This window comes from Henckelia pumila, chromosome 2 (genome assembly GCF_033568475.1).
Source record: "Henckelia pumila isolate YLH828 chromosome 2, ASM3356847v2, whole genome shotgun sequence".
In the NCBI taxonomy this organism is placed as follows: Eukaryota; Viridiplantae; Streptophyta; class Magnoliopsida; order Lamiales; family Gesneriaceae; genus Henckelia; species Henckelia pumila.
Genome location: NC_133121.1, coordinates 14,482,313 through 14,510,265, shown reverse-complemented (window position 1 = coordinate 14,510,265; position 27,953 = coordinate 14,482,313). Strand labels below are relative to the sequence as shown.

Below are 27,953 nucleotides of genomic sequence, written 5' to 3'. Positions count from 1 at the left end.
TTTGACCAGATGATCGATTATTAAAAAATATTGGGCTCAAAATAAAAACGGTGTGATCCCAAAAACACAATGCTGTCAATGCATTAGGGAATTAAAAAAAGAAAAAGAATGGTCAGAAGCTCATATCTGCAACCTTTAACTTTTGATGATCGAAAGCTGACTCATGCAAAAAATAATTTAACACTAAACAACTAGCCAATTCATTATAAATAAAGTACTAACGAACCATGGTTGAATCAGCAAAGTTGATCTCAAGAGTTGTGAACATTCTCAAGTATTTAATCTCATTTACTCATCAAACACACCAAACTGAAGCATAATGGAAGTAAAAACCAGCAAGTCGAGAACTGGGAAGAAAAATATGCAGACAGAACATGTGATCATGGGGATTCCAATCACCTCACAAGATTATGCTTTCTCTGCAAAACCACTTTTACCAGATCCTGCGTCTCAATACCAGCTTCTGCCTTCTCCAGCTAATCATTATTACAAAATCAGACGCAGTAAGCCATTCTTCTTAGCCTAGCCTCAACAACTATATAATATATTTGAAACATTTGTCAATCATTTGATTCTAATGGAAGCATGCAGGCAGAGTAGACTTAGCGATTGCCAAGATTAACAAACTCGGGCAAAGCGTGGACATATTTGCTCAAGGGATCCGAGAGCACGGTAACTACTCATAATTGACATATAAACAACTATCATTATTTGAGGAAAAAACCATGCCCAACATTTTCATGGTCTTTGCAGTGAGACTAGGACCCAAGTTAAGTGAAACTGTGAAAGGAAAATTGAGCCTGGGAGCAAGAATCCTTCAGTTAGGGGGAGTGGACAAAGTTTTCAAGCAGAAATTTGACATCAGAGATGGTGAAAAGCTGTTCAAGGCTTCACAGTGCTATTTGTCGACGACAGCTGGTCCTATTGCTGGACTCCTCTTTATTTCCAATCATAGAGTTGCCTTCTGCAGTGAGAGATTAATCAAACTCTCTTCTCCATCAGGGAAGCTGGTTAAAATTCATTATAAGGTAAATTTCATCTTTGGTATTCTGAGCCCAGCTTTCAACAACTATGCCTAAGCAACAAGAGAAACCAACTTGCTTAGAAATTGTCATACATTTGCAGGTTATGATTCCACTTCGGAAAATATGGAGAGCCAACAAAAGTGAGGATGTGAAAAGGCCGACACAGAAGTATGTGCAAATAGTCACTGAGGACAATTTTGATTTCTGGTTCATGGGATTTCTAAATCATCAGAGGACTTTCAAGTATCTGCAGCAGGCAATCCATCAAGCCAGATGAGGCTTTAGCAGCATAATATTTCTTTTCTTTAATTTTGTTAATTTTTTCCTTTATGTCTACCTGTGTTTAAATTGTCACCCTTTTCTTGGGGTGGATAGATGTAAATTTAAGAAGCTATATTCTCAAATATGTACCATTTTTGTACAAACTCGGGCTTAGCCTTTTGGTGAAAGGACAAAAATTCACTCATTTTATATCCCCATAGCGGAATGCAATGCGCCAAAGCAACCCCAAAGTAGCAAAAATGTTTTGAAATGAACACATTACTATCGATGTTATTCAAGCCGTACAAACATCAACAAATAAGTAGAGGAAGTCACTTGAGAAAATCAACCACAAGCTTTCATTCTTCTATGATCTTTTCTTTACCTATTGTAATGAATTTCATCGAATGTCGGAAGTAGAAAAGTGAAATTTGAAGGTGACTGATGCAACAAATAGTTAGGAATATGCCACCTATCAAGCGGAAAACATCCTTCAGGTTAGATGCTTCCTACTTATCGACTTAACAAAACCACCCAAAGTTGGTTAATTTAGCTACAATATCCCTCTGCTCTTCCTGACAATTCAATTCTAGAGTTTTATCCATCCTAGTCATTTTCCTATTGATACTACCACAAATAGAATGATTAACAACTGGAGGTGATTAATAAGGGATGATTTTTTATTAATGATTAACTGTGGTCCGCAAAACATGAACAAACAGGTGAAGGGTGTCGTAAATTTTCCAAACAAAGTCCCGAAACTAAAATTAGGGACTATAGGAATATGTGAAAGTATTAAGGCTGGAGAATGTGAGTAAAAACAAAAAATGGTGTACCTAAATATTTATAGGTGTAGAGCATACTTGATTTTGGAGTGGAATTGTAATTTAATTTGTTCACGAGATTTAATTTGATTAGCCAGGATTTACAGGGATTACTGCAGTTTGTACATATACCTTTTTATTAAGAATAGATTTGTGTCTGGATGTAAATGTGAAACTTGTGGGATATGAATATTACCTGCCGAGGGCAATATCTGTTGAACTGCTGAACAGGCTACAGCTAGCCATTTGCGTCTGTCATTTATCTTCCATTTGTTTATGTTTTAACATGTGACCTTAGGGGTGGAAGCTTAGAGATGAATTATGGATGTTGTAAAACTCAAGAGTTACGGAGAATCAACCTTAGGAATTTTATTGCATGCCATTATGAAGTACATCATTTCCTCCCCAACAGAGTATCTTAAAATGTTTTATGTTCAAAAAGTTGTTTTGAATTGAGCAGTTATATTTGATGTGGGTGTTGTTTGTTTATTTTGTATTGCTTGCTATATACATATGAAAATTTGAGTACTGAAAAACAAATATAAATCGTGAAACAAGGGTGTTGGTGTTAATTATAGGGAAGAACATATACAGCACCAACTAGGGTGTTGCCTCTATGATCATAGGGAATAACATCCTACACACTAACAGGGGCATTGGTATTAGTTATTTATATTGTAATATCAAGGGTAGTGTAGGTATTCTTTTTATTGAAACGTTCTAAATCATAATTAATGGATAATTTATGTTGCTCATAGATATCACAAATACACATTATGCTGCCAGCGTGACTTCAAATAATTGACCAGTGGGGAAAATTTTAATTAGTCAAGTATCATTGCACAACTACTCTCTTTATTAGCAAAAAGAAAGGTGGGAATCGATAATATACATCCATAATGTACAAATTTGTTCAGGGAAAATAAAAGAAAAAGAAAAGAAAAGACACTCCTAAGTTGTGAAACTTACAATAGAAGATTCTATATCAAACCGGAGAAGAGATGTAGAAGCCCTCACATGTTTCAGTTCCAAATGTTAATTTTCAAACTCACAACTGCCGCTGTAACACGTCAGCTATCTTATGCTATCATCAGTCCCGTAAATTATAACCCCTAGCGCAAGACTTCTGGCTCTGACAAGCTACCAGAAAAATTTACCTGGCATGCTATAGGAAACTGAAGTCCCGCCTCATGGCATCTCACTTTGGTTATGTGAGGGCACGAACGGACATCAAGATATTCGAGAGCTTCACATGACAACAAAAGTTTGTTGATTCCATCAACTGTAATCTTTGGGCAGTTGCTCAGCCTCAAAATTTTTAACTTCAACTTAAAATCGTCATTTCCTAAACTTTGAAAAGCAGCATCTGTCAATTCCTCACAACATGCAACATCTAGAGCCTCAAGCTTCCTACACAGAGTAAATATGCAATCTAAAGATATGTCAGATACATTTAAACACCAATCCATGCGCAAAATCTTGAGACTGCTAAAACAAGCCACGGCCAATGACTTTATGGATTCGTTAGCTATGTCTCGACAACCACCAATGATGAGTGCCTCTAGATTTCTGCAGTGTTTGGCCAAGGATAGTATGGCATCATCTCCAACCTTGTAGCAATCTAGCAACTTTAAAGTGCGCAAGGAAGAGGAACAACCTTTTGCTACATTATATATCCCAAGATCACCAATATTTTTGCACTTATTGAGGTCTAAAAGCTTCAAACTCTGACAACCCTCAGCAAGAGCAATGAGACCAGAGTCAGTTAAGTTGGTACAACTTTGCAAACCCAACTCTTCAAGTTTATTGCAGTTCATCGAAAGATGAGTTAACAGAGAATCAGATATAAGTTTGCAACCTGCAAGATGTAATGCTCTGAGATCCCCACAACCTTTGGCAACACTTGACAATCCTTTATCTGTTAACTTGCTGCAATAAGATACATCTAACGATTCCAAAGAAGGAAACCCCGCTCCAATTGCTGATATTCCATAATCAGTTATACCTATTAAAACCATCATTAATATATTATAAGATCTTACAAAAAAAAAAAAAGTTCCCTTTGAAGTCTTATTCTGAAGAACTGCCAGTACCAAAATAAAATTTAACTTGCAATCCAGAACATTCAGCTTTCCATTCAAAAAGAAATTAGCAAAATTTTTAAAGGTTTTTTCAATTAATAAATACTTTGAGTCATTCACTTAAATAGAAAAGGTGTGACTATAGATCCAACAAATTAAATTAACCATTATTTTCTAAGAAAAATTACTTCAATAGCTACAATATTCAGCTCCCGGTAAGATGATTTCATTGTAGGGTGATAACAAAGACCAATTACAATAAAGTAACAATTTTACAACTTCTTCTTACACAATATAACGCACCTCAGAAAAAAAATATTAATATTGGGTCGGTGGAAGGAAACTAGTATTCAAATCAAAATCATATCTTTTCCACAATTACCAACAAAAAAACCCGTAAAGTGATGATGAGATCGATATACCTTTGCAATTCTGTAGGTTTAGAACACGCAACGCGGAAAACGCGGTGGAGATGACGGAGAGATCGGAGTCGGTGACACCTGGATAGAAAGAGCGTGAGATGGACTGAGAGAGATCAAGCTCACGGAGGCTGGTGAATCTGGCGGCGATGCGGTTGAGCATGTGGGGGCCGGCACGAGCACAGAGTTTCCTCCTCTCAGAGCTCTGGAGGCGGAGCCACCGCTTGCAGACGAGGCCGAAGATATCTCTGTCCTTGTCCAGCAGAAGCTTGGACAGCACGGCCCGAAGTTCATCGTCACCGAGGCTGTCATTTATGCAAGCCATGCCCGATCGATAGATGATAACCTATTCGGGAATCATCACACACACTCTTCGCATTTCACAAGTCTCACTTTGGACTCTTTTTATAAGTACTCTGGTTTTATTTTTATTTTTATTTTTTTAATTGAAAAAAAAATATTTTTGATTTATATTACGATGAATAACATATTTAAACAACAAACTAATTGTTTGGCCTATAAATTAATTTGGCTCATTAATTCATCACTTAATCCATTTTGCATTTTAATGATGGACTTCGGTGTCAAGAAGGCTGTCGAAACTGTAAAGAAATTGGTCAACAATTAGGGTAGTCGAGGAACCAACTAGGGAAAGAAAGTGGAATGAGATATCAAAGAAGTTACAAGTTAGTGGGTAGTTAGTAGGGCTGTTGGTGCTGCTGTTAATGGGTTAGTGAATGCAATAATTTATTGTAGGAACTAACTCGGGAAACTAAAATTTAAAATGAAATAAAAAATGAAATAAACAATGCAGAATAAGAAGTTCCAAGAAAAACAACTCATCATCAATAATTACAGAGAAAATCTCAGCAACTTCAGTTTCAATCTTCAATTTTTTAGTTTTTATTTCTAGTTCAATCATTTTAATTCTATTTTTCCAGCATTACACTTTCAACTTTCAGACTTTATATTTCAACTTTTTTTAATTGTAAAAATGTTGTTTTCAATTCTTAGTGATATAATCTTGTATTCATATCATTCAAAGAATTTAGTTTACATGTTATTCAATTACATTGGTTAAATTTCGGTTAGTTGCATCCAATTCCGAGTATGTCATGACGGACGCCGGAATCGGACTTACAACGTCCGATTAAAAGTTAGATTTGCACATTTTTTCCTTCAAATTTTGGTATGATTTGTGTCTGACACACCTGCACGCAAAATCCAAACCAAACACAAATTAAAAATAAACCAAATTAATTTTTTACCCATGAGAATGGTAGTCATGGTGAATGGCAACCACCGTGCCAAAGTTTCGGGTAAAAGTGATTGTATAATTATAGCATTTTTTTTCGAAATGTTTTGGAATTTCGATGATTTTGAAGTGCCCTGAAATAGAACGAGACGAAAAACCACTGAAAACTGGAACAACCACCTCTGTGAGGGCGAACCATGGTAGTAGCGGCTTGCCTTGAATTGTTTCTTTCAATTTATTTACCACGTGATAAATTTGTTTAGAAAAAATACATTCTTTGTTTAGTTTTCACATTTTCACTTGATATTTCAAGTACGAACGGTGAATAAAACAGTGCAAGAAAGAATAATTGGTGGTAATCAAGGACGTAGTCAGAAATTTTTTCGACACTGTACTAACTGACCATTGGAGTTTGAAATCTTGTCGATAGTTGATCAATATTTTCTTTATATCTCGTGCAACAAATTAACTTATTAATGAATATATAGTTTACTTGTTAGAAAACTAACTTGTTATATACATTTAACTGAAACAATTAAGTCCCAAAAAGCACAATGAAAAGAAAAAAAATGAAAAAAAAAGAGAAAATTCCTAGGAAGCATTTTCTCGAAAAATACAAGTAATGAGATAAAACAAATATACAATATATAAATTGATGATAACCCAAAGAATATAAAATTTCCTGTAAAACAGTCTCACGGGTAAAATTTTGTGAAACGAATATTTTAATTGAGTTACTCATGATAAAATACTACTTTCGATGCTAATGAACAAAAATATCACCATAAATAGAAAATTGAATCTTCCAAACAAAAAAACCTAAACAATAAACTTTCTCATTGACAATTTTTTTTTTTTTTTGAAATTCACCATATTTAAATTTGACTATTTATAATTTCCGTTAGTTTTATTTTTAAATCAGATTTCTAATAATAATGCTTATTAATATTTTTATAATAATATCTTATTTAAATAATAATTTTACAATATTCTTTATAAAATCCAGGCTATCCAAAAATAAAAAATGATAATTGAACACAATAAAAGGAAGAATTTAATGATAGATTTAAAGAGGACGGAAAATCACCATATGACTTCGTGCCGATTGAAAAGCAAGGAACGAATTGAGAAAAGTAATGGAATTGAAAAGAATTTCCACCGTCTGCTCAATACAATAATCGTTGGCTTACTAATGGAGTGGACCAACTCCTAATTGGGCTATGTAAAAAATTTAATCCATGCTATAATTTAAATAGATATTATACTAACGACCAAAGTTTTTTTTAATCCAGGGCTGGAGCCCACCCCAGCCTTTGGGTGGCTCCGTCCCTGGTGGTAATAGAGATTGTATCAGCAAATATAAATCAGTATACAAATAGCATGCATGTATGTATTCATAGTGCATCAAATGAATCGATCCTAAAGAAATTAGAGTATTATTACTACCAAAACACCATATAAACATGTGTATATCTTAGCTTAAAACCGACGAATCTCCGAATTCTATACCCAATAATTCCATATTTTGGGCGGTAACATGTGAGTGAGGGGCTAAGGCTAATTCATCTGATTCCACGTGAATATCTGTGGTATCAATAATGACTCTGCAGGGTACCACCACATTCTCCTCGCCAATCACCAGGCAACAATCCTCGTATACACCTTCACAGGGAGGAAGATTCAACAAACAAGATCTAGGAGCTGATAACCTCTTTCCACCACTAAAAAACCTTTCCTTGTTTTCGACCCCCAGCATAAGACGATGACGGCGTCCCAACAGCTCTGACGCATATTTCATGTCCCCTTTCGCAAGAGCATGACAAACCCGAGTGGATGAGACTTGGCCTTTCTCCTTCGAGTTGGTACAGTTTATGTCTTCAGAGTCTTGGTTCTTGTCCATGACAGAATCTATTATACAAGCACTCATGCCAAACTCGGCACACAGATGCACCAGGTCTGATGCATCACCAGCGGCTTTGTATCCAAACCGGTAGTTTTGACCTGCCACACTAACAACCATGCTTAACGTATTTGTTTTTGGACCAAAATAAAATGAATAAATCTGGAACATCAACAGAGGGATCCTATACCAGCAACAACACCTCGGACTCCAAGCTCCTCAGATAACTTCTCAACAAATTGTCGTGGAGTGAGATATCTAACTGTAGAAAATTCAATTTGGAACTCCTTAGGGATGACATTATGGCAGAGGTGACCCCAAGAGGAAAGAATTCGCTTTCGATCACATTTGGCAACTATAGGAGCTCTGTTAAAAAACTCACAACGGTCACGAATAAACGTCCAATCAATTTATGCCACCGCAGCAGGTGAATTATTTATTGTTAAGTTACTAGAAAATTGGATTAGTTTTGATACACAAGCCTGAAACAAAAATCTAAAAATAGCACTCATCTGACTCTAATATTTTTAAAAACGCAGGCTTCAAGGTAACTAATGGATAGACTGCTAATCCTCGACTTCGCATAATCTCAAATTAGCAAAAGCAGCTAGCGCAGTGGCATGAAAGATTTCACAGTCATGCAAAACCAGTAGTCTAACAAGATTTACATATGTCCTTAATTTGTATAAAAAGAGTATGAACAATTTATTACTGTCTTCATGCAAGTATATCAAACAAACTGCTCAATGTATGTGGCTATAAAATACCAAATTTCAGAATATGAATCACTGCACCAGTAATATTGGAGACAAGTAGTTTGAAGTCTGGGTTATTAATGAGGCCTTCATCTTACTTATTCACAAAAGACATTTCTTTAGGCATTAATCTGAAATTAAATTTGACAAAATAATTCGTTCTTCCATAAGTATATGCAGGGACAACAAAGTTGAGAAGACAGAGGGCATACCATACCTAGGTTCCCAACCAAGTATCTCAGCCATTCCAACGAAGGACAAGAGAAATGGAACTCCTATCTCCGCAGCTTGGATGGCAAGTTCTCGATGACCGATGTGAAGGGCATCAAACTTTCCCAAAGCTACTATCCCTCCTATTTGAGACCAAACAATGATCAATCCATCGGTATCACATTAATTCGTAATAATAAAACATCCAAGAATTTTTTTAGGAAAAAGAACGATATTTCTGGAACAAAGTACGTCAGGTTATGGTAAGCACAGCACAAGTATAACTAGAGCTGCAATATTCATTAAAATTTTCGTTTTCTAGTCAAATCCCTTGCAAATTTTTAATGAATGATCGATTTTGTTGTTTTAACGAACGGTCATCACCCATCAAGAGAAATAGAAGGAAATAGAAGTGTACAGCATAAAATTACAGGATAAGATTAATTACAAATACGTAGAAAGTAAAAAAAAGTTTCCATAATATTAATTAAGCAGCACATAAAATGAAAGCCAACTTATTATGGACTCTGTCAAGACTCTTATTCAGTTCATATATGTATATATATAAGAAAGAAAGAGAAAAGAAATATTGAGGAATAATGATAAATTTTGACAACGAAGAGAAAAGCTTGAACCACACTAAAGAAACACCACAGTGATGAAAAAATAGATGTATATATCTTAAAGTCATCAAAATTTGTGAGTGCTCAGTTTACTAGTGACCAATGTTGTAAATGGCGGGAGGCGGTGGCGGGGCGGTCAGTGACCGCCTACCGCCTTGGCCGCCTAGGTTGAATTTTTTAGCAATTTTTAATAGGCAATTATGTATAATCATGCAATATAATTACAAATAGTCAAAAAAATTTGTGTAATATATGTAATTAAATAATGTTTATGCCTAAAGAAGCTTCATACAATATATATAATCTAGAAAAAGTGCAAATAAATATATAAATGCAAACTGACAAGATAATTAAGGTGGTGGCAGATGTTGACAGCGGCGGAGGGCGGATGGAGGCGGTTTGAGGCAGATGGTGGCTAATGGTGGAGGACATTTGAAACCAAAAGTAAATATAAAAGAGAGTGAGGGGTATTTTTATTATATCTAAGGTTTTTAAAATTAAATGACTTTGACTGGTTTTTAAAATTATTTGACTTTGATAGTTGACTGGAATTTTAAAATCATTGACCGCCTCGGCCGCCTTCTAGCCCGCCTCTGCCGCCTTGACCGCCTGCTTGCCCGGCTCCGCCGCCGGATGGCCTCGGACCGCCTACAGAAACCGCCTTAGACTAAGGCGGGGCCGCGACCGCCATTTAGAACACTGCCAGTGACACAATATTTGACCTTCAGATATTTTAAGGCAATAACAGTACAAACGGTAGGCTAAATATCACGAATGGTTCAAGATATATTTGCACAAAGCAAAAATTAGTAGACTGCTGTCCAAATTTAACTTTGATGCTTCTGCGACTGGACAAAACAAATCCTTGAAATATTTAAACGTTCGGAGTGAAATCACAAGTCAAACCACACTTTACACGAGGCATTATAATCTTAAAGCATTAGTTGCTGCAGCCACAATACTGAATATTAAATATCTATTGATTGTATTCTTGTGAACTTAAAGAGTGTTATTTTCTGGCTATCGTTTCCAGCAAACTGATAAAACAACAATACTCAAAGAAGCAACCTGCCACAGGTGATAACCTTGCAGATGGAGGATCTGGAACATCTCCAGCTGGGCTGTTAAAAGCAACATATTGTGGTAATAAGAATCATGAATATTTGAGAATAAAAAACTCCTCAAGATTAAGAATAGGAGGCAGCATTCTGGACCTCATTTAATTGTGGTCAATAATGTACAATATACAGGGATTCATTGACTGCAGAAACCATGCAAAAAGGGAAAAAAAAATCGAGGAGAATGCTGCTAAAACATAAAATTGCAGCAATATGAAGAAAATGCAGCCCAACAAAAATACCAATCACCCCCATTGCCAAAACTGAATACCGCATCGTTCACTAGACTATGAAATGAAACGAGCAAACAAATTGATCCCACTGAGCGAAAACACGCATAACAAGTTTTCACAATAAAATCCAATCTTGAAAACAAACAAACAGTAACTTGTCCAAAATATGCCAACCGGAAAAAATTCACCAAATTAAGAAACCAAACCAACGGGGAAAATTACCTCAAGCAACCAGAAAGGAGGGGAGGAGCATGTATTGCACTCCGAACACAACTTTCGTTATTAACGACAGAAACACGAGCCGGGTCGTCGTCATTATTAGTATTGCTAACAGAAGGATGGAGAGAAGCAGAAGAAGAATAGGAATGAGTGGCGGGCAATAATTTGAATCGGAAGAATCTCTTGGAGGAACGAAATGGGAATTGAACAATATTTCGACCGAACGAAAAGGGAAACGAAAGAACGAAAGAAGAAGATAGGTGGGATGGTTTGAAGCTGCGGTAACGACAGCAATTGCTCCAATTGGAATTGAAACCACAGAACCCTAATTGCAGAGAATGGTGGTCTCGAAACTGCTGTGAAATACGAGACCCACTTAACATCACTCTATTTCTTGCGCCTCCTTTATCCTTTCTCCCCTTTTTCTTGGATAATTAATGGCTAATTTGTTTTCACTGTAATCATGGACAATTGCTTGCAGGTGGGAGAAGAACAAATAGCCCCAAGAACAAGGAAGGAAGGTGGCAGAGCTTATATATGTGTGGGCATCAACAATTAGACAGTAAGCTGAACCCAAATAGTTTGGAGCAGCAGGGGACCCGATCGTCTGGCTGGACAGTTCAAAATTCGCATTTCATCTATATAATATATTAATGGTGCAAAAATATATGGGAGACTCCGTGTTTTGATGGTGATTCACGAATTTTTGTGTTCTAGGATGAAATCAACCGATAATATCCTTGGTAGGATACAAATGTAAGATGCAGACAAAGTTGTCTTATTTATATTATTACTCAAATTAATCACGCATTTTTTTCTTTGCTAATTGGTTTTTACTAGTATAATAATTGGTGCCAACATGATGTACCAGATAATTCTATATGATAATTAAATGAGTTAGTTAACCCAATGCTGGCCTTTTCAGAGAGAAACGTTACAATACCATTTCTCAAGAAAACAAAAAAGGGCCAAAAAAGCACATACATATACATACTCAAAGCTTAGCTACCACATTCCACAGATCTTCCTACAAGAGTGGAACAAATATCATCAGCTATGCATGATATTGCGTCAGATGACGTCAGCTGAAATCTAATGTACGGTACCTAGCATAAAAGAATATTAGCTTCAACGCAATGCAACTCAAATTATCCTTGTGCTGTTCCTCCTCCCCCACCAGTTCTTCTTCGCCTTTTCGCCTGATGACCCTTCCTCATTTCCGAGCTTGTGGAGAATCACCTTTGTTTCCCTCAGTCTGGCCCCATAATCTTTCTTCCAAGCTTCGAACATCTGTTTTAATCTTCGGAGCTCGCGATCTGGATCCAAACTCGCGTCAACCTGCCCTGATTTTACTTCCACCAAGAACTTGGAATCATCTCCAAACACGTGACTCCTCTGCTCAAACTCCTCGGCAAGCCGATTGATAACACTTAAACCAGCACCTAATGATCTTGCGCCATTGATATCATGATTCCTAAAGTTGCTACCACTCTCCCAGCTAGATTCTCTCTCATCGTTTCCATTCACCGATGCATCCGAGTTTCTGCGGGAATCATCAAAAGCCAGGCTCTTCTTTGCAATTGAAAGGCTAGACTGTAGTGATCTCATCTGTTTCTGCCACACTTCTTCCATGGACCTCATTTTTAGCTCATATTCAGACCATCTATTCTCGTATTGTTGAAGCCTTTGGTGAAGGATATCATTCTCCTCTTCTTTTACTCTCAGAGAAGCTTCAGCCCTAAGGACACGACGCTGCATTTCAGCCAGGAAAGATGACTTCACCAGTACCTCTTCCGGCTCATTGCCCTGGTTTGCAACATAATAATGTTGATGATAAATAACTCCAAAATGTACAACTCATATAAAAAAGAAATATGGAAATGAATGAACAAATGTGGAATAACACATTTCCCCATTTGGTCAAAACAATTTTAACTATCAACATATCTTCCATGCTCCAGCCATGATACTTTTTTCATTTCTGATCTCACTGAAGAATTCAAATAGCAACAATCGCAAATATACATCAAGACAAACATATCGGACTCCATATTTGACGAAAATCCCGGACTGTTAAAGTTAAGAGTTCAATCCAGAAACAAACATGTAAACAATGCAGATAAATCATAAACACTAGAGAGGGAATTGAATGGCACAGCTGGAAGTGAATGACTTACATTTTTAATACAGAAGTTCAGAGAAAATGGTCATGAAACAGATTCATTTAAGGTAAAGGCTCCACCCTCATGATAACAGTGGTATTCTTTGTGCAAAAATCGAATCAAGAGCTAGGATAAGGGTGTTAACATTTGTGTTCGGACTCTAGTACATTTACAGACACCGAAAAAAGTCTATATTTTTAACTGCTTTGGAATGGATCTTGAAATTTGAAGTACTTGCAATGATATGAGTGCATGTGATTTAAGGATCCCATTTTCCTTCAAAAAAGTAACAGCAGAGAAACTGAGTCATCAGTGACTCCCTTGCTGACAACATGGTTTTTCATTAGGAAAACCAAAATAGAGTCAAGTGTACCTTTCTTCCTCCAAACTGCAACAAGCTTATATCTCCTGAGCATCTTCTCACCAACCAGCCACGAATTACTTGAAATGAAAAAATAAGGGGAAAAAAATTGTATCAGTACAATCTTCTTAGAGAAATGAGTCATGAGGATCAGGATTTGTCCTGATAGTGTCTAGGATTCAACAAGACAGGGAGTCATTATCTTTAAAAATTCAGTCATGTTGGCTTCAAAAATAATGTCGAAAACTTTTCACCAGCATGTGAAATAGTGGAAAAAGCTTGTCTGCTTGAATTAAATTTGAGCCAAAAATAAAACAGCCCACAGACTAACCGGCAGTCATTCAGATTCCAGAATAAGCAACAGTTACATCGCATGAACTTAAATGGGGTAGTGGAGTCATCGGTCACCAAGTAAATACAGATTATCGTTACCTGATTGTATTGAAATGGATGCCTCCTTCAAAATGTTGAACCTCTTTCTGTAAATCCTTGCTCTTATTCTCTTCTGGATGGATATAGCAGCTCTGTGTCTGTTTAATAAGACTCCAAACTCTTTTCTAGATTTTTCGCCACGAACAACTGTATAGAAAGGGTCCATGGCTTATTGAGATGATAAATGGCAAATATTATCTGAGATGATAAAAATGGTAAATATTATGATAATCAGTTTCTCCATATATAGGCATACATGACTGGAGTGAGGCAATCCCTCTCTTAAGCTCCTTTAAATGGCAACGAGCTTGATAACCTCTGAAACAGCTTTGAACGCGCAAGATACCATGGAGAGTATGGTTCCTTGTATCCTCAAGTACTCCAATCTGAAACAACTCACATTAAATCGCAAAATAATGTTCATAAAGGACAATGTCAAGATGGTGCAAATATCCCAGATAAACTATTTGGATTCAGTATTTCCTGGATCTTGTCTGAATTTGCGTTATTCTAGCAACAAGATAAAAGGACACATCTTTGATAAAGTGCTCAAAATTGTGTCAATGACATCATGGTCAAGTGGCATCCCCTATTCCACAGTGGGAGAGGTGAAGATTCAATACCTAATAATCCTCCACCTGCATATATTCATATGAAGACAAAAAAAAAGAAAGAAAAGAAAGACCAACCTATACATCTTTCGGCATTGCCAACTATGATTCTATAAATTTCAAACTTTTGGGAGTTGATTAAAGAAACTAAGCCAGCACTCCAGAAAGGAAAATCACATAAAAGCATACACACACAGAAAACTGTTCGGGTCTATTTATTTCTACATTAATTACCAGAATGTTTTGACATTGTTTCCACAAATAAAGAGCACGTCCCCAAGAGCAAAGGATATATATATAAACAGAGTGAGTGAGGTACTAACCTGACCAGTTCGGAAAAACAACTTTGTGTAGCCAACTTGATACATCTCAGGTAAAATATTAAACTGCTGAAGAATTGCTACAGAAACACTTAGTGGATCTTGTGATGCAACATGGTCTAATAGAAGAAAACCATACCTGACAAAGGTGGAAGGCAGAACATAAGTGGAATAGAAATAGAGAATCTATGAAGTCAAATAAGTAATGATGGCTAATTTCATTTTCTTTACCTTCTGGCAAATTTTTGATGAGTCATTCTCGTAGGAAAACCAGATCTTGATATTCTTACAACCTCTAGAACTCCACAACAACGAAGCTGTTGTAGGACCAAACCCTGATTATAGCTACCAGGAGATTGAAAGTTGTTGGGCTTTATACAACGTATAAAATGAGGTGTTGTGCTCTCAAGCCGTAACATTAATTGGAACAATTGGCCCTGAAGATAGAAAGAAAACACCACTATCACCGTCATCCACATGATAAAAATATTGCCTCAAGCATAACTATTATTCATAAACCTCGGCCTTTAACATCCAACCCCCATACTCCCACACTCCAACGAAGAAAAGTAAAAGTATTGCCTCAAGCATAACTATTATTCATAAACCTCGACCTTTAACATCCAACCCCCATACTCCCACACTCCAACGAAGAAAAGTATAGATACCGTACCCTGCCAAGTGCATACTTACTAAGCTCAAATGGCAAGCAATTTGAATAATTGAATGTAATCAAACAAAAGAGCAAATTGATACCAGATTTTAACAAGTTTCAACAACATTGATCCTCTTTATATATATATAATATGATCTCGTTTCTTATCCAAAAAAAAATGTTTCAGCATTGATCCTTATTCGATCACATTTCTTGGCATGCAAACCTAACATGTGTAGCCGAACATGTATCATGAGCATGCCCCCACAAGGATCATCCTTAGCAGTATCGATCCCGGAACCTACCGCACTTGTAAGTTCTGGTCAGACCATAGCTAGAATATGGTCCTTAACACCCGCTAACTCATGTTGTCACTAGTCATCCAACTAATCATGGCGAGTCATAACTCATATGGAAGAAAGACAACAGGTTTTGATCAATAAAACCCCATAGAGAACCACGAGACAACATAATGCAGTTAATTGATTCTTACCATCACATATACAAATAAAAGGAAACTATGATCTGAAAACATGGCATGCTATGACGAGACTTCTAGTTCAAAATGAAGAGAATATACTTTTTGTCAACTTCATGAATCAGGAACTTCATACTATATGATATCATCATAATTCTGACAGCACTTTAAAAGGAGAAATATATGCTGGCGTAATACAGTAGACACCAACCAATGGCTACGAAATACTGTTTCATCTGTTTGTACAGAGCCTACATCTTCAATTTGCTATTTAGCTTATCCCACCCCCCAAGCATGATCACCAGACTTGCACATAAATTTAATCTCCATAATCCTTTAAGAAGGAGACGTGATTGTTACCTTAAACTTTGTCATCACACTTAGTTTTTGTGAATCTGCTCCACCAGATTTATGTAGTGCACCTACAACAGGCTTCTCAGATTGAGAAAGCATACTGGATGCAAAAGCCTGAGGAAGGTTGCATGCACAGGAAGATAAAAGTTGGATGGAATCTAAATATAGTAAATCCCGATTCTTCTCGAGAAACCCAGTCGTATTGTAAGTAACCTGAAATGAGCAAAGAAGACAGCGAAGTCTCACAGATCAAGAGAAAATTATTAGGCATAAAAGTTCTAGAAATTATTGTCATGGTCGTTAAAACATTTTCTGTACTTGTTTGTAGCACGTACAAACATCAATAAAAATATAGCCCGTAAGCACAATGTCAACATTTATGCAGTCAGGGTAAAGCGAAGAATTTAAATAACAGAACTGGCCTGCGACCGGCCCCAGCAACTAAGATTTTGAAAGATAGCAACCAAAATTTTATTCTGCATTTACTTCTTTTAGCTTTCTGTGTGAGAATGTGAGTTAATTGACGAAGGGAAAGGGATGGTAATGGAACAGCAGTTAATTATCTGTAAAGAATAAAGATTTTCAGTAATAAAGTGAATACCTCCCCTGCATAATGGCATACAGTAAAAGCTTTGCCTCTTTCTCCTCTAAAACAAGGGTTAGAATTCAGATGCTGCTTGAGCTTATTGGCAAAGGTCAAATCTGTGCCGTTTGGAAAGGTTGACTCCTCATCTAGCAAGGATTGCAACCCTAAAGGTTTCTGCACAAGACAATAATTAATAGGTCAATTGCGTTCAGTTTATTTGTCACCGTAAATTAAAGAATTTTTAAAAAAATAGAATTATCACTTAGGAGTTAAGACCTTGTGAGTTGTGAATGGCAAGTATACAATATTAAAATTAAGGGAGACACCACAATATTTGTCCAATTAGAGATTCCACAGGGTAGCATCTATGATGCCTCAGCATATCTTTCCCTCATCAACATCAAACGTTTTGTTGCCCAGTGCTTGCCTTGGTTTAATTTCATTCTCCTGATTTAGCTCCAAAGAATGTCTATATGGAGCTATGTTGTCTCACTGACTAAATGATCTTGTAAAGACCGTGTATTAAATATTAAAATTAGGCAGTGTTCGAAATGGCAGTCGAGGCGGCCGCCTAGGCAGGAGGCGGCCATCAACCGCCCCGCCTTTGCCTTTGGTGGTTTTGTAGGCGGTCAAAGGTGAGCCGAGGTGTGCGAGGCAGGCGGGCGGTGAGGAGGTCAAAAGCCAACAGAATTTTAAAAATTCTAATTATTAATACATTAACACTTTATAACCAAAACATAATATCCAACTCAATCACCCACGTTAAATTTATGCATAAATTGCATGATTATATATAGCTATGCATAAAAATATTCAACCGCCTAGGGATTATATATAGTTATGCATAAAAAATAGTAAAAAAATATTCAACGCCTAGGAGGTCACTGACCGATTCGCCTTCCGCCATTTACAACACTGAAATTAGGGGACAAACCATAATTTTGGTCCAAAAGGAAATTCTCAGGGGTGGCATATATTATGCCCCTAGCCAATTTTTAAGTTATTTAACAATTAACATGCGTCGGACATGCCTTCAGTATTCACCATATGTTTCCTATCAAAAAAAAGTATTCACCATACATCAACGTAAAATGGATGATAAAGAAAAACCTATTGCACACAGCACATTGCAATTATCCTCAGTAAGGTCATGTAAAATAGATTTAAAGCTAAAAGGTTAAGCAGTTTAAATAGCAAGCATCAGATGCGACAATTAGTTGTCTAAAATGTCTGGAAGTCGGCTTTCATACCTTCTCAAAAAGATTAAGACAATCTTGATTGTCATCAAAATCAACTTTCGCCCAGTCAATGCCGTCTTGAATGTATTCCTGGAGAAGAATTTTTTAAACTTCAAAATATTGAAAAAGCATTAGCGGTTCAATTTCATCCATTTCCCTGGAATCTGTTTCGTGGACCAAATTTTTTTCCTTTAGTTATATAATAATTTGGTCCAAAAAAGCTCGAGTACAAATTCAATTAATAAACATGATCGTCTCCCTGTCCTAAATATCAGACAAATTGATGAGATTCATACCACTAGGTTGCGCATGTATGGAACGATTTCAAAACCATGGGTTTTGATTGTAGTTTTATTCTTTCCAATGAAACAATACGTCAAATCTTAAATCCATATATTTACATTTATAAGAATGAATTTCAAATGACACCATTATCAGGTAAACTTGAAATCCTCTTAATTAACATGTAATACTATATAAATATGAAATGGTGGATTTGAAGTTTATAGTCTCGCTTCTCTAAACAACAAAAATACATTTGAATACATTTGAAATCCATGAAAATCTTTCCATCTAAACGCAACCTTAATGTATGGTTGAGGTGATTCTATGCTCGAAACAAAATTGAAAATAAAAAATGCACCATCTTAATTGAAGTCAATTCATATAACTCATTCAAGGATTTTTTTTTTATTGTAACAAGTAAAGCATAGTAACCCTAGTGTTTACATGGAACTTAACTCCAAAGCCGTCATTTTTAGCAGGAATTTTAAACTTATATTGGCCATCTTCAAACATGAAAAAGAAGTGTGAGACAGCTGCCAAAATTACCCTATTTTCGATAAAATGATTAATCGAAGCAAAATGTCCATGAAATCGAGTGGAACAAAGTAACAGTTCCCCCTTTGCAAACTGACTCTAACTCTAACCATAGAAAACCATAAGGACTTTTCCAAAGTGCAACTTCGAGTTGATGAACATTTTCAAACGACATGACTAAAAGATCAAAAAAATTCGACTATACCACATGCAAAAGAATATATTGCTAACTGTTCACATATTAGTGATTGACACATTTTCAGAGGCGATTAGACAGGATTATGCACATCCTGTGAGGCTGTGACTGACATCAAACCGACCATGTAGCACGGCTAGCAACTCATACTTCACTGATCCATTTTTCCAAGCATCTCCATAACAGGTTTCAGTAAATTTGTCAACACATGAAATAAGTACTGATTCAAACTTCCTTTTCCTTCTATAGTAAGACAGTAATCATGATTACTTAACAAAGCTTCAGGTAGCTTCATACATTAATATTTTTTAGCCTATGATTCATTTAAAATAGAGGAACCAGGAACCGTCAATGTATTTTCGAAAAAACAATAACCCAATTATATATTATAAAAAAGTGAAGATTGACATGAATGGGGGAGCTACATAAATAAGCCACAGTTCTCATTTTAATTAGGATCATTAAACCTGACACAAATATATAATTTACGAGCACCGGAAAGACATTTGAAGAAAAAGATAAATTGTTCACCTCTTGCTCCAATTTGAACAGGTGGCGGTTGAAGTGTTGTTGTAACCTTTCATTGGCATAATTAATGCAGAACTGCTCAAAGCTATTCCTCTAAAGAACAAAATAGTAAATGCAGTCATAAAAGAAAAAGACAAATAACAAAAAAAGTAATTGAAGAACCAGGAAAGGCACACACCTCAAATGATTCAAAACCATAAATATCCAGAATACTGATGGACCTTCCTGTGCGCCTTTTACCTACTGCTAGAGATTTATTGATTTGTTCAACCAGCCAATCAAACAAACAAGAATATATTGATTTAGCCAGTGCATCTCTTGTATCAACTGCCTGAAAAATTCAATTAACAATGTACCATAAATTAAGTGCAGACATGACAAGTCATCAATATCTTTGGCACTCTTATGTAACTAACCTGAGCCAGGGTAAGTTTTTGAACAATTGTATCATTTCCAACTCTCATTTTTCGAGTTGATAATGCTAGCTTTAGCTCCTCAACATCACATTTAATCAACGTTGCAACATTAATTAGACCTGAAAATTGCACAAACAGCATTGAGAAAATTCATGCAACTCGCGGGAGTTATGAATAGTCTTTCGTATTACATGTTTTTTATAAAACTGGTGCACAGTAGAGAATATAAAACTCGAGGCAATGAAATGACAATTCTGTTTTTCAAATATCTCAAAAGATTTTGATAAAGGACAAGCAAACAAAAAAGGTCCAGAGAAACAGAATAAGTTCAAACAAGAAACCAATTCTTCAAAGAGGGGGTATTAAATGAACGCAAATTTAATACAGCAATTTTTTGTTATCTTGCCTAGTTCACGTGTACAATAATCAGAAATGCCAGAAATGTAAATGTCTCATGACAGCGAATTTAGATATGGAAGTACTCTTGAGGCTTATTGAATTCCGACATCATTACACTAGATGCACCTCATTCATATATGAAATTTACAAGTCTGAAATCGTAACTCTCTTTAATGTAGGATTGGTTTGGCAAGCTAATCACATGAAGCTTGATTTACTTTACCATGCATTCATGCAGAATCATTTCAAAGTGAATTCTGAAAATTCATCACCTTCATCCACCACTGGTTCAACATGGTGATCACTATCAATGTCTGTGAAGGAGATCTCCCCCAGCCATAGAACTGCGGATAGCATTGCAAATACGCTATCTTGGTCTTCTTTTTTAACATGAACTATATCCAGAGCATCCTGGGCAAGGAGGGATATTGTTTCATAAGTTTTTTAGCATAAGCTATGAGTATCAGAGCTTGAGATGATTAGATTTTGTCCAAGTTGGTAGTTACCATTACAACTTGAAACTGTTCTGCATCATCGATTCCAGGAATTGTAAAGCAATTGCTTTGCCTTAAATACCTGAACTCGTCCACATTCTTCAATTTTAATTTTTCTGCATGATAAGACATTAAGACAGAAAAAGCTCAATCAATATTTTCTCAAGAGAGAGGTGTGAGATGTGAAAGGAGTACCAGAAAATAAATCAGTATCTAATCTGACAGTAGTGAAAGTGCAACCAGCCCAAACCCATGTAAAATTCAGGACATCAAGACTATACCCTTACTCCATTCGATCATATATTCAGTTTGCGAGACTGTTAATTCTTATCAACACAACACATATGAATTGAAAACAATGCTCTACCTCTCAGGATATGTGAAGCCCCAGCACATAGCTGATAAAAGATGTGATATGACCTTTCTCCTTCTGTACATTGAACAACTCTGGACTGCTCGTTAAAACAGCCAGTCTGAGTCTTTTTATCCAAAAACCCAATTATTTAAATCAAACCACTAGTATATTTGAAAAATTACCTTCTCAAGTAAAACTACGGGGGACAACAAATGAATTCGACCATGAAACAAAAATAAAATGAATTAGATCGGTATTTGTAATTGCACAAGGGTACAAAATAATTTGGATTCTTATGATGAACGTGATCTTACAAGTTTGAATCCTGGCACCCGATATCTTTCCAGTTTCACTGAAGTGAATTTCAATCAGTTTTCCCTGCGGACAGGAAATAATAGTTACTTAAAGTTCACAAACCAGAAAAAAATAGGAAGTCATTTGACTCATTTCCATAACATGAGTGCAGAAGTTTCGTGTATGTCAACTGTCAACGTAAAGATGTTTTGTGCTCGTCAGCTATGTAGATAAAAAGGATATAGTTCAAGTAACTCACAAATCGACTTGAATTGTCATTCCTTAACGTTTTGGCATTACCAAAGGCTTCCAAAATTGGGTTAGTCTTCAGTATCTCATACTCAATACCACTACCACCTCCCAGAGTGGCCAAATACTGCATTGCTATTTTTGCAGTCTCAGTTTTCCCAGCTCCACTTTCACCGCTGGATAAGAGCGACCAGAATCACACATTATTGTGTGGATCAAAATAATAAATATATCAGTTGCGCAGAAATTAAATCCCAAGGAAAAGATTAAAAGACTTAGCATCAACATATTTCCGGGATAACAGCACCATTCCCAACAGAATCACAAATGCAAACAAAGAAGTCGCATCTTCATAATGAAATAGTTAAATTGACTTGGTAAGCAGAAATGAAAAGAAAGAAATACAGTATATCCAGCGATAGCTATTTATTCTGAGACCCATGCATTGCAATATTCAGGCCATGAATTGCTTGAATTCGACTTCTCAGTTCTAACTTAAAGAATAGTGTTTTGCCATTTAAGCAACCTTTGCTAAACTGCTAATAAAAAATATTAGCACGAGTTGCATGCAGAAGAGTTGTCTCAAGATATTTTCTTAGTACACAATAAATGGCAGCCGAGTCACAGAAAATCTAGCTTGTCCAAAGAACCCTCACCTAAGATAAAGAATTATGTCGATGCTCAAAGAAGACCATCAAAAAGAACTGTGAAGCACAAGAGAAAATGCCTATTTTACTGGGAGTGGAGGATGTTTTATTTAATCCTGTAAACTATAAAGTAAAAGTGATAGCTCAAAAGTTTTGTAGGAGTGATCACCACCTCTAACAAAAAATGCCAAAACAAGAAACTAAGAAGGATTGCTTTGGTTCTGGAAGCCTAAACCTTACACCAAATCTGCATCTTGTCATTAAATTACTTTAAACAAAACAAACAAGTTAACAAAAAAAAAAACAGATGGAACATTTTCCGGACCTAGCACACTAGCATGTTTCTTCAGTTGATTTCAAACTTAACTTGGTCTAGTAGGCCATGTCAATTGGAAGGTGTGAATCAAGTGCATGTCTTAAATGTTGTCCATCAGCCAAGATTAAAGGTCAAACTCAAATGAAAGTTTTTTTTAAGTAAAATGTGGTTGTTGCAGTCCAATAATGTAATACTCAAATGAAGTTCTTTTCAAGTAAAATGTGGCTGTTGAAGTCAGTAATGTGATACTCAATTACGATCAGGAGGACGCATGCTAACTATGTATATGACAGCTACAATGAATCAATGATCAAGCATCTCAAACCTTGCAGATACTTCTTATATTCAATTTCATAATGTCGGGCTCATTTCTTCTCTGGTTATCAGATACTGTTCCCAGAATTGTTTTAACAATACTTTAAAAAGGTTACATAAAATTTAAGAAATTGGCATGAGTTTGGCATAAACCACCGCGAGTCCTCCAGCAATGAAGTTTTTCATTAAAATAATTTGAAAATTTGGATCACCCAAAGCACTTAAAAAAGTTTATCCGTAAGTAACTGTACTATAATCCATGTTCGGGGATTGAAGCATTACAGAGTCATGATACAACAAAAAAAACTTATTTAGCAAATCCAGAAGGTAGAGATGGCAAGAAGGAAAAGCAATCGGTGAGTAGCTGACCTTATAATGATAGATTGATTAACTTCATCTGCAGGGGAAAAATAATTGCTCAAGTAAGTAATTTCCAGCCAATACTTAGTTGCTATTCAGAGTAATATAATAGTTCACACAACAAGGATTACCTCGGATCATTTCCCGCATAGCCGTATCAGTAATGGCATAAACATGTGGGCTCTCCAAAGATTTGCTCTTATATGCATCAATATAATCGTTTCCATACAATGATACTTTCTTGAAGGGATTAATAGCGACAAGAACTGGGCCAGCTTTGGTCTGATATGAAAAAAGGCATATAAAAAAAGTATCTGACGGTTAGTACAACAGGAAATTTAAGATAAATTTTGAACATGAGCGTGTACACTTACATAAATCATGTCCCTGTTATATCTATATTCCAGATTGTACAATACCGACGGTTCATTTAAGTAACTTAGCTGCATCAGGTCATCTACACCATCAAGTATATCTGGATTTGCTGGTACCAAATCTTCCAAATTTACTTTCAACACCTATGCAGAAATGCCAGTTAACGAGGGATAAATTTAACTGATACAAAAATTTAATTGAAATATAATAAGTTCCACTCACTTTTCCCTGAGGCAATGATATCAATGACTCGCTTCCAGAGTTCTGAATGATTGTCCCCAGCTCCCAACTACCATCAGGAAGTTGAAACCATGACTGAAGCTTCTGAATATACAAACTTAATAACTTGGTTATAAGGTCAATGATAACGAGATTAATCATCAAAGAGGACTTTCCAAGGTTATCAAACTAAAACATAATAGTACACATTCTCCCAAAGTCAGTCATCGATCAATTAACATGATCTCATACACATGGTAGCAGTCTCCAACCCTACAGCATTCACGAGGGTCTCAGACGAGAACTACCTTCTTATCTACAGGGTGCAAAAATTTATAACGCAGGTATGCAGCCAACTTTTTTTAAGAAATGATAATATATTACATACGTAATAGCTATTAATTACAAGAGGCAGACAAGTGATCTGCGTACGACAAAAGAAAAGACCAAATCCCTAATCATATCAAGAGTAAACAAAAGTCCAATCTATTGATAAATCTGAGATTGAAACACTCTTAAACTCTGTATGTGATCCAATCTAAGTAGTAGTTCGAATCTTGATCTTTTCCCAGCACTCGTCCAATGACTCTTCAAGATTTTCGAAGATTCTTCTATGCCTCTCCAACCACACCGACCAACAAATACCATGAACCACGACCGTCCAAAAAATTCTCCCCCTCTTGCCAAGAAGATGTCCAAGATCTGTCTGTGGCGAATAAATCCTGAGTTGATCTTGGGGTTACCCAAACTATTCTCATCTCCATGAAAGCAGGTATGCAGCCAATTGAGCAAACAAAGTGTTTTTAGTTTCTTCTTTATCTTCTCTCTCTACCACTAAAATTTAACTACTAGTTTTTGAGTTTATAATGCAAACATTTTGGAGAAAATTTTCTATCATCCCAATATAAAACACAATTGCAGTTCATGGGAGAATCCATCGGTCTCTCATCCAAATTCTAGGTTGGACCACATTGTTATTGTTGTTGAAAATATGCTGCTAAGGCTCCACTCAAATAAATAGAAATAATCTCATAAAATATATTTTTAAACACACACACAACCGTCTATCGGAACACTTGACAAACAGTTACTTTTGTAATATAACGACCCTGCAGTTTCAGCCATCTGCAATCTAAATAATGTCCACGTGTCTATGGTTCTAACATAATGGAAATCTGTTTATAAGTCACCACGAAATGTAATGCTAGCGCAACCTTCCATAAACCGAAGCTTAACTTATGTCGACATTCGACCCTGAGCTGCTAGAATGAAGGGGGTATGAGTCAACCAATAAAGATTCATAACATGAAAAATATCCGAAAATGCAATTATATCAATCAGAAGTGAAAATCTTACATCAAAAGATAATATCTCGAGGAAAACCGTATATGCACCGAATGATGTTGGGTGGTTCCATAAACAAACATAACTTTCCATGCGTGTCAACGTAGATTTATAAGAAGAGAAAAGACACATGGGTGTATAAATTATAGCATATTGAGAGAAAGCACCAATCAAACTGTGCGAGAGTGTATGAAAGGTGACTACGATGCAAAAAAAAAAAAATTGTTCACAATAGTCATTCTTATCAGTCAAATACTTCAAGGATCGGAAAAAGAATTAAATGATCCAATCATGTCGGTGAGGGCTTATCCTAGTTCGAAACTAGGTGACATGGTTTTTCATTTTTTCCACAACTAAAGATACAATTTCATAAAGGTGCAATTTCAAAGCTAGTAATCTTACAACTACATTCCAGGTCCTTAACTAGAAATTTCGTGCATAGAAGTCACGATTAAAACTTCTGTATTCTCGATAAACAAAGGATGTCTTAGAATCTGAGACCACCCTCTAAACCAAGTCATTGGCTCTAAGGAACTTGAAAAAAGTTTAAAGACAAAGCTTTTACTCAACTCCATTGCAACACGATGTTCTTCCTGATTGTTATCTAATTTCCTAATTCATGGTTCAATTCAGACGAATGGTCATATAAATAGGGATTCATCAGATCCGATCAGAAGAAGGGGAGTTCCTATAATCTATAGCATCTCCTTGCCTGCCCCCCTCAGCCATAAAAGCCTGAGAGGCAAAGGCGGAGATGCAACTAAAAAAATAGAAACAATAAATAATATGCAGCGAAAGAAGTGCATTTCTATTCTGTGAAAACTCCAGTGTATACCTTCTTTGATGCATATGGAGTGCTGTCATTCCACCTAGAATCTACATACGACTGCTTGGGTGATCTGATGGGCATATGCGAAGCCTTAAAACTATCACCCGACGAAGGTCCATCTTTTGTTGACACATCCAAACTACCATAGGGTGATTCATCATAATCCTCCCCGCTGCCATTACCATGGCCCTGCTTACTGTCAATCGACAGTTCAGCAATCTTTGATGCGATACCAGGTACCATCACCTTGCCACTTCCCGGAGAACCTTCGTACCTAAAATCTCCAGGCAAAGATTTAATTGCCTGAAAGGCAGGCGATCGCCTAACTTTCTCATGCGACATTTTTTACTCAAGAACGGTCCTTTTCCTTCCCCAGCTTAATGAATCGCACTCACGGAGCTATAACTGGATCCAAAGATAATCGGTAAATCAAAGTTCAAATTTTGCGGTCCCGCACTCCAAGCTGCCCAACTGAATGGTTATGGAGGGGACCTCCATTCTAAAATCCAACTACAGTAATGAAACTCTTCACTAGCAGCTCATACTATGAAGCCATCCCAACACCAAATCTGAAACCCAAAACCTAAACCTCGAAAATATTGGGGAAGATAACGAAAATTCTCGAGCTAAAGAAACACACACAAGAAACCACTGAAACCCAAAAACCTCAAATCATAACACACTAGCTTCACCATTATCCAAAGAAGCACCACATCTGCACACTTTCACCAATTCCCACAACCCCAATTGACCAATTCGCCAAAGATTTGATCTTTTCGAAAAAAATAATTAAACCCATTGTGGGAAAAGAGCTAATTCTTCAAAGTAACAGTACAGATTAAAATGAAAGCCGAAATCATGGGCAACAAATAATGGGAGAGAGAATCTAGGCAAACAGAAAGGAGGAGCGAGAAAATCCAAGGCCAAGAAGAAGAGAAAGCAGCAAAAGGCTTTTCCTCTGTTTCTTTATTTGTTGGGGAGTTGACGTTAATGGACGCTTTCAAAGGCAAACATTGTGGGTGGTTGCTATTGCCTCTCTCCCATTTTCGTCTCCAAAATTTGGGTACCAAACAAATTTATCGTCATTTTCATATTATTATTACTACTCATATTATTGATAATTACAATTTCATAATTTACACAAATAAATAAATAACATTATATGTGGTTGAAAAAATATGTTCCACAATTCTCAATAAGCACAATAAATTGAAAACTTTATTGAACACAAAAAAGCTTTTCCATTTCCATATTTTAATAATTATTTTGGTAGTGTGTGTTAAATTTCATTTTTGTTGCTATTCGAACTTATATCTGGAGATTACTCGAAGAAATTAATATGGAAATTGGTTAATATCATATATATACAAGTGTTAGCTTTATATGTAAGTTTAAAAGGTGCTATAAATCAAATCTCGAGAAAATGAACTTTGGAGAACTTCAGATTTAAATTATTATTATTAATAATTAAATTATTAAAGGTTTGTGTTGTCAGAGAATGTTTCATGTTATTTTAATAGTATTTTATAAGATCTAAAACCATACAAGTTTTCTCATACTATTAAAAAATCAGCTTGCTTAGAACTTAGAAGATGTCTAATCGACTTATAATATATTAAATCCTATTTCAAAATCAAGCTGTTATTATCGATAAACAACAATTAATCAAGAAGATGTG

At 36.1% G+C, this 27,953-nt stretch overlaps 4 protein-coding genes across 5 annotated transcripts; 1 reads left to right on the top strand and 3 right to left on the bottom strand.

Moving 5' to 3' along the window:
- The first annotated feature begins 250 nt into the window (after positions 1 to 250).
- On the top strand, positions 251 to 1,491 carry LOC140883482 (putative GEM-like protein 8). Its single transcript, XM_073289966.1, has 4 exons — positions 251 to 503; positions 592 to 672; positions 754 to 1,028; positions 1,126 to 1,491. Exons 1-4 carry the CDS (start codon positions 320 to 322, stop codon positions 1,300 to 1,302), a joined length of 717 nt encoding a protein of 238 aa, XP_073146067.1. The 5' UTR covers positions 251 to 319; the 3' UTR covers positions 1,303 to 1,491.
- Positions 1,492 to 2,947: 1,456 nt separating this feature from the next.
- Positions 2,948 to 5,005, bottom strand: LOC140883319 (uncharacterized). The gene is made up of 2 exons (XM_073289740.1): positions 4,614 to 5,005; positions 2,948 to 4,115 (listed from the first exon to the last, which is right to left on the bottom strand). The coding sequence occupies exons 1-2, from the start codon at positions 4,933 to 4,935 to the stop codon at positions 3,223 to 3,225; spliced, it is 1,215 nt and encodes a 404-aa protein (XP_073145841.1). The 5' UTR covers positions 4,936 to 5,005; the 3' UTR covers positions 2,948 to 3,222.
- Positions 5,006 to 7,235: 2,230 nt separating this feature from the next.
- Positions 7,236 to 11,660, bottom strand: LOC140880493 (FAD synthetase 1, chloroplastic-like). Of its 2 annotated transcripts, none has more exons than XM_073284990.1 (5): positions 10,927 to 11,660; positions 10,422 to 10,474; positions 8,733 to 8,873; positions 7,956 to 8,027; positions 7,236 to 7,866 (listed from the first exon to the last, which is right to left on the bottom strand). In XM_073284990.1, exons 1-5 carry the CDS (start codon positions 11,304 to 11,306, stop codon positions 7,340 to 7,342), a joined length of 1,173 nt encoding a protein of 390 aa, XP_073141091.1. In that variant the 5' UTR covers positions 11,307 to 11,660; the 3' UTR covers positions 7,236 to 7,339. The 2 variants fall into 2 exon arrangements, with proteins under 2 accessions (XP_073141091.1, XP_073141090.1); XM_073284989.1 differs by having other exon boundaries at positions 7,956 to 8,131; positions 8,738 to 8,873.
- A 123-nt stretch (positions 11,661 to 11,783) lies between these two features.
- On the bottom strand, positions 11,784 to 27,331 carry LOC140879375 (myosin-1-like). The gene is made up of 23 exons (XM_073283064.1): positions 26,282 to 27,331; positions 24,106 to 24,207; positions 23,883 to 24,026; positions 23,640 to 23,790; positions 23,518 to 23,545; positions 21,881 to 22,046; positions 21,642 to 21,705; positions 21,510 to 21,523; positions 21,340 to 21,424; positions 20,985 to 21,088; positions 20,751 to 20,889; positions 20,080 to 20,198; positions 19,842 to 19,994; positions 19,667 to 19,756; positions 18,133 to 18,210; positions 16,898 to 17,056; positions 16,303 to 16,509; positions 15,041 to 15,246; positions 14,813 to 14,948; positions 14,135 to 14,264; positions 13,879 to 14,025; positions 13,459 to 13,526; positions 11,784 to 12,729 (listed from the first exon to the last, which is right to left on the bottom strand). Exons 1-23 carry the CDS (start codon positions 26,615 to 26,617, stop codon positions 12,067 to 12,069), a joined length of 3,489 nt encoding a protein of 1,162 aa, XP_073139165.1. The 5' UTR covers positions 26,618 to 27,331; the 3' UTR covers positions 11,784 to 12,066.
- Positions 27,332 to 27,953: the final 622 nt, after the last annotated feature.

Bases quoted from the DNA above. Each gene is read 5' to 3' on its own strand.
- LOC140879375 (XM_073283064.1), bottom strand. From the start codon at position 26,617: ATGTCGCATGAGAAAGTTAGGCGATCGCCTGCCTTTCAGGCAATTAAA. The intron at 17,057-18,132 runs GTATGAAAGCCG...TGTCTTGTGCAG, and splicing joins GTCTTAATCTTTTTGAGAAG to AAACCTTTAGGGTTGCAATC. The intron at 14,265-14,812 runs GTTAGTACCTCA...GAGTTGTTTCAG, and splicing joins TGTTTTTCCGAACTGGTCAG to ATTGGAGTACTTGAGGATAC.
- LOC140880493 (XM_073284989.1), bottom strand. From the start codon at position 11,306: ATGTTAAGTGGGTCTCGTATTTCACAGCAGTTTCGAGACCACCATTCT. The intron at 8,874-10,421 runs GTTGCTTCTTTG...GGTCTCAAATAG, and splicing joins AAGGTTATCACCTGTGGCAG to GAGGGATAGTAGCTTTGGGA. The intron at 7,867-7,955 runs GTATAGGATCCC...TTAGTGTGGCAG, and splicing joins AGTCCGAGGTGTTGTTGCTG to GTCAAAACTACCGGTTTGGA.
- LOC140883482 (XM_073289966.1), top strand. From the start codon at position 320: ATGGAAGTAAAAACCAGCAAGTCGAGAACTGGGAAGAAAAATATGCAG. The intron at 673-753 runs GTAACTACTCAT...TGGTCTTTGCAG, and splicing joins TCAAGGGATCCGAGAGCACG to TGAGACTAGGACCCAAGTTA. The intron at 1,029-1,125 runs GTAAATTTCATC...ATACATTTGCAG, and splicing joins TGGTTAAAATTCATTATAAG to GTTATGATTCCACTTCGGAA.
- LOC140883319 (XM_073289740.1), bottom strand. From the start codon at position 4,935: ATGGCTTGCATAAATGACAGCCTCGGTGACGATGAACTTCGGGCCGTG. The intron at 4,116-4,613 runs GTATATCGATCT...TGGTTTTAATAG, and splicing joins AAACCTACAGAATTGCAAAG to GTATAACTGATTATGGAATA.